Source organism: Alexandromys fortis, unplaced genomic scaffold (assembly GCF_014885135.2).
Source record: "Alexandromys fortis isolate MF-2015 unplaced genomic scaffold, M_Fortis_MF-2015_v1.1 scaffold_3, whole genome shotgun sequence".
NCBI classification, from domain to species: Eukaryota; Metazoa; Chordata; class Mammalia; order Rodentia; family Cricetidae; genus Alexandromys; species Alexandromys fortis.
The window spans coordinates 7,690,391-7,696,390 of record NW_026067909.1 but is presented as its reverse complement, the minus strand read 5'-3'; the positions used below and the strand labels follow the sequence as shown (position 1 = coordinate 7,696,390).

At 53.3% G+C, this 6,000-nt stretch overlaps 1 protein-coding gene across 5 annotated transcripts in view; it reads left to right on the top strand.

Annotated features, from left to right (window-relative positions):
- Positions 1 to 6,000, top strand: part of Stk32c (serine/threonine kinase 32C) — a 93,606-nt gene that overhangs the window by 41,261 nt on the left and 46,345 nt on the right. For all 5 annotated transcript variants that reach the window (XM_050137889.1, XM_050137887.1, XM_050137886.1 and 2 more), the window contains exon 2: positions 5,866 to 5,921. In XM_050137889.1, the coding sequence (XP_049993846.1) occupies positions 5,866 to 5,921 (56 nt within the window). The remainder of the gene's footprint in view (positions 1 to 5,865; positions 5,922 to 6,000) is intronic.

Below are 6,000 nucleotides of genomic sequence, written 5' to 3'. Positions count from 1 at the left end.
GGGGGGGGGGCAGACCTCAGTCAGCTTCTGAGAGAAGACTTGAAGGTGAGCAGCAGATGGTCAGGCAGAAGCAGGCTCTCAGAAGCAGTTCCCAGTTGGGGGCACAGGGCTACTGCTTGTAGGCAGTAGCATAGGCCACAAGTTTGTGGCCCTAGAGGGCTGCAGCCCTGCTATGCCTGAGCTGTGAGTGAGCAAGTACGTTCACTGTTACCTACACCTTTAATACTTTGAACTGAAGAGTCCAGCATCAGAGCCACAACATACATCTACTTCCCAGCCCCTTGCACCTGAACTTTTCCCCTTGGGGCCAGAGACATCTTCGGGCTGAGGAAAGGTTGCCTGAGGTCAAGTCAGAGAACGTTCTTCTTTGTCACTCCTTATAATACCCAAGTTCCTTTGCTACCTAGCTGGTCTGCCCTACTCAGCTTCCTCATGGAGGAAAAGAAAGGGCAGCTGTCACAGTCTTGAGCAGCTCTGAGGGCCACTCCTGGGTACCGTCTGTACCATGTTGGTGGTTTATTGCAGGGCCGAGTTGGGCTGCCTGACTCTTCGTTGGTTCCTACCAAGGGAAGAGATTGTAACCCTAGGTAGCCCATGATCCTGGGCCATAAACATATTTCATAGAGGTCACAGGACTATACTGAACCAGGCCTTTAGTCATTTGGGGTGGGAGATTTTCTTCATGAGAGTCTTCCTGGGTTGTGGACTATATGGCCAATTCGCCTTATAACCTGAAATTCTTTAGGGTCACTTCAGAGAGTTTCACCTTCATGTTCAGCTGTCCCGTGGGTGAGAGAGACTCTGTAGGAGGGTGCTGAGGTCAAGAGGCTCTCATAGGTGACCAGGAGAGGCAGTCTGAACCAAGAAAGGTTCCCAGCTTCAGATCCATTGGAGGCTGTGGGTAGCACCCCTCAGCCCTGGCTTTTCTCTATCCAGCACTTAACTTCCTGGGCCCGTCCTGGATTTGGATAGGGCTCTCCAGAGACTTCTCTGGGCTGTGGAGAGCGAGCATAGCTGCCCCTCCAGGCCTGCGGGGGAGGCCTTCAGGCTGTGCATTGACTGTGTCACCGATAACAATAGCGTGACTCACGGTGCAGCCGCTGGTCTATTTTTACTTTCCCAGGGACCATCTTCCCTCTGTCTTCCTCACAGGGGCATGTCTTTGTCTGCTTTAACATAGAACCTAGTGACTTAGCACTTCCCCGTTGCTTTCCTGTTAGGGAGCACTGCTTCTATGCCCACCACAGTCCGTGCGCTGAACCCAGTGACAGACCTGAGGAGCCACATAGAAGAGGGGAGGAGGCCTGACCCTGTCAGCTGCAGGCAGGGTGTTTGGAGGAGAGGCACATTCAAATAAGACCTGTAGATTTTGCTTAGGATTGTATGCAACTGTATACGGATCTCTGTTTTTTTGGCTTTCTGTTGACTGTTTTTAGCTGACATATGGTCTTGATATTGTCATCAGAATCATTGCCCCCCTCTGCCTCTTCCAGCCACCCTTGATTTGCTTGCCGCAACAGGACCAACAGGTGACACTCCTTATGTGAGCCAAAGGTGCTGAGGACACGTGTGTGCAGAAACAGCTGCTCAGGCTGCTCAGTCAGAGCATCCGGCAGTCGCAGGGAAACCAGAGGGGGAAAAGGCAGTGTTGACTGTCGTTCCTATGGTATGTGTTTCTCACCCAGCCAAGCCTCAGTATCGAAGGGGGCACTCAGAATCGTAGTCAGATGCTACCCTGGGAGAACACGTGACCGGAAATTCTCTGAGTTGCTGGCTTGGGATGCTGAGATACCCTGTCTTTTCCTGCTGGTTTGGTTTAGTGGTTGGGACCCCAGCCGATGACTTGAACAGCACTCTCGATGGCTCCCTGATACCTCACCTGGTGCCTCATCCTGGAGAAAAAGGCTGCAGAGCTATAGGTACAAGAGAGGTGACCTGTCCCCGTATAGCAATGACTGCTTCCAGCCACACTCTGCAAAATGAAAGCGTTCCTCGAAGAATAAATATTTTAAAAACCCTTGATTTTTGAAATATTTATCTGCCCTGGGAAGAGTCTGTGCCCACGCTCTTCAGTATGTTGTACGATGGAAGAGCATCTGGGGGCTCGGAGCTCTGAGCTGGGCCATTTCCTTGCGCTGCAAATTTGAATTCAAGCAGGAGATGTGGATGTGTAAGAAGGACCTGTAGGAAATTGAACTAGTCTTTTCTTCTACCTGCTTGAGGATTTACAAGGTGTTCAACACTGGGCAGGGGGTAGGGATCTCACCTCACCTTTGTACAACAACTAGTGCTGAAGTTGGGCAAACTGTCTTGACCAGCCCTCTCCTGGGCTTGCTCTTCTGCCCAGGGTCATCCTCAGAAGCGTCCCTGTGGTGACTTTGTAAAAACAGGTAGTCTGTACCCCCTTTCCTTGCATTGCCCCCACTTATTTGTTTGTCTAGAGTGTTTTCTTTCACAGCAGAATTTTCTTTGTGTCTCCCCAACAAGGACAAGCCTGAAAAGAGTCGTCAGGGTTTTAGACTCTTCTTCTCAGTGCTGGGATGTGTAGCCAGACCCATGGCTGCTATGGGAACCCAAAAGAAAGGGGAGGAGCTTGCATCTGGGGAGTGGCAGCAGCGCTGGGTTCTGGGGTCTTTGGAAGAGAAGCCAGTTAAGTTTGTTAGTGAATGGATAGCAAGTAGAACTGGCCCGGTCACTTTCGTGGACAAAGCTGTTGGCAATGAGACCGGTTTGGGGAAAGTCAGGAATCTTTATTTTGATTTTTTTTTCCACTCCAAGGGCCAATTACCGGGAGAGTGGGTCAACTTAATGAACCCAGTACCCTTTGTCTCAGCAGGGATTTTTCCCTGTACAGGCCATGTTAATTTCCAACCCTGGGGAACTCCCCTGGCAGCCATATCTCTGGGTGTTTTTATGAATTGGTTATGGAATGAGGTTGGGAGGGTTGCATACTGAAGCCTGAAGCCACCTGGCACCTGCATCTTCTCAGGGCTGCAGCCAGCAGTGCTTGCCTGTCTCCCGCACCCACTGCAGGAGTTGGCAGGTGAGATCCTCATGGGCCCTCGGCGTAGGAGGGAACCAAGGATCCAAGGAGATGGGCACACGGCGGGCTCCTCCAGAGCTACTCTGGCCCATCGCAGGGAGCTGGGGGCTGCTGAGAGCCACAGACAAGCCAGTGTCCAAACCACAGCTCTCGCTGTGCACTCCTTGGCTCTGTCCCTCAGCAGACCCTGCCAGTTCTTCTCTAGGAGCCTGGAGTCTTTTCTGGTGTTTGTCTCTTTGTTTGGAGATCGGGTCTCACTATGTATTATGGCTGGCCTGAATGCAAAGTTTAGAACAGGCTGGCCTTGAACTCATAGAGATCCACCTGCCTCTGCCTTCCAAGTGCCGGGGTTAAAAGCAGGTGCCATTATACCCAGCTTTCCTAGGAGGCTTCATGCCCACAAGCCTGGATGGTGACTTCGACTGGGCAGGTGTCTGAGCGTGGAACGGGACAGCTGCTCGGAGACTCACACATGCCTCTGACTGTTATTTAATGTGTTTTATTTCTCATCCTTTCTCTCCATAAAGGCTAAACCCAGAGCATTATACCTAGGCCCTGCAAAAGCTAGCTGCCTTGGCTGAGTTCCTGTGTGAACTCACCGCTGTTGGGCTGACGCTTGATGCCCTGCATTGTGCTGGCTACTGAGGACATCCCAGGGAGCTTCCCTAACTTGTTTCTCAAGTGGTGTTGGGCTGGACTCTGGCTACCAATGGGGCTAGGATAAAGCTCAACAGACTCCATGCTATCATTCTGAAGATGGGCATGGGGGGGCATACTTCTTATCAACTGTTGGGAGTGGGCAAGGCTGCCTAACTTGGGTGCCTGAGTATGTTAGGTCTCTTGTGCAGCTGTAGGAGACCAGGGACTCTAGGTAACAGCAGCTGCATCAGGGTTCTGATTGGGAGGCAGAGGGACCCTGGCCCAAAGCTTGCTGGCAGAGCCTGTCTCCTTCTTCCCTTCCATCATCAAGATGCAGGCCTTATTTTAAATCCCAAGGTCAGCGCCTTATCTCCACTCCCAGCCTTGCTGATCCTGCACCTGACCCCAGATCCCTTCCCCCACCCATGCTCATTTCATTTGGAACCCTGCATAACACTCATCACCAGGCAGGACTAGTGTGTTTGCCACGGATGGGCATAAACTGCAAGGTGTGGAAAGACTCTGGAGTGGCTGCAGCATAGGGCACCCTCACCTGGCTTCGTAGCTCCGAGCAGAGCCGGGTCTATGGGACAGCCTAGGGCTTAAGAGAAGAGCAAGGTCCGTGTGAGCCTCTGCTGGATGGGGTCTGCACGGTCCCACCTTACCCACCATGCACTCACCACCCTCTTTCTTTGTCCTTTTAGTTTTGTCCTTGCCACGTGGCTAGGCTCGGACAACCAGGCTTCCTCTCCCAGCTGGTAGATGCAGTGGCTTACAGGAACCAGCAACCATTGCTTTCCTGCTCATAGGAGGGGCAGAGGGGCTGGCTGCCACCCACCCTGCTGTGATTGCTTTCTCTCTGCAGTGTGCAGTTTTCTCAAAAACAAAACCCCAAACAAAAAACCGACCGAACAAGCTGAGGTCTCCAGCAGGTGGCCCCAAACGAGGCAGCCCTGGTGTCAGGTGATCCCACCTGGTATGTGGTGTCTGGTGCTGCACAGGCTTGGAGGAGGTGACTGTGTTGTCATCTGTGAAGAGTGGACCCATTCCCTAGGGCCTTCCTGACCTTGTGGCCAGTCCAGCTGCTGGCACCCTGTCCACTTCATCTTGCCCCCCAAGCAATCCAGTTTTTACTTAAGCCTGTACCAATCAGCTTCCTGGTCTGGGGTAGCAGCCGAGTACCTGTCTTCCACATATAAGGTAGAATGGGAGTCCCACTCGGCCCCAAATCTCTGGTATGGGAGGAAGTGGTTATGAAGTGAATTAGTAACACCACCAGCCACGGGTAGTCAGGGTTTCCCCAGAGTTCAGTGTCTGTGCAGCTAGGCTGAACACCCTGGGTGGACCCTCCAAGTGGTAGAGTGTGGAGTCACCCACTTGGGGACTTAGGCTGCTAGCAGGCCTGGAGGGGCCTGACTCAGTGGGGCTGGACAGAAATCTAGGCTGCCTGAGCCCATCCCATAGGCCTTACCTGAGAAAAGGACAGTAAGAGAAACTGACACGCACTGACCCCTGGGAGAGCTTCAGGCAGGGCACAGCAGGAAGTCTGGGGATCAGAATCCTTCACTGACAAAGGTTTGCTGCACCTGCAGAGGGTGCCTCCCTCACCAGGGCTGTGACAGCAGAGAGGCGCCATCAGCTGGGCCCTGGTGACCCCTGGAAAGGACAGCCAGCTGTGTTGTATGTTGTCCTGTGCTGCACCCCATTGTTCATCAGAGACCATTGCAATCCTGGGCTCGTCCAGCGAGCTCCGCCCTGGCCAGTACTCCCTCCCGTTGCTGGAGAACCCCGGAGCAGGGGCTGGTGCTCCCAGAGCCCAGAGGCCTGGACTTCCTGTTGCACATCTTTCATGGGGTGTGATATCAAGGGAGCTGCTGGGTGCAGGATTGCAGCAGTGGAAGTCTGGGAGCCTGCGTTGGCTCATTAACCCCAGTCCCGCTGCTGATCATATACTTGCCTCCACTCCATAGCAATCCTGCAAATCCTGCAAGGAGGGTCTGAACCATCCTCTGTATACCTGGAGTTCACTCAGAGACATGACCAGCCCTCTTGAGGGGTTAAGTGGGCGATCTCTGATAGCCTGCAGCATTGCCAAGCAGGGGCGAACTTCTCAAGGGTGGGGCTTGTGCCTGGCACAGGCCTTTCCACCACCTTACCTGGTGTCTCTCTGCTTCATCCCACAGTGAACTTCGACCACTTCCAGATTCTGCGAGCCATTGGGAAGGGCAGCTTTGGCAAGGTAAGAAAGAACCTCTGGGTGGGCCAGTGGAGGCTGGGGACATGTGGGACCACAGAGCCACACAGACTTGCTCCATCAC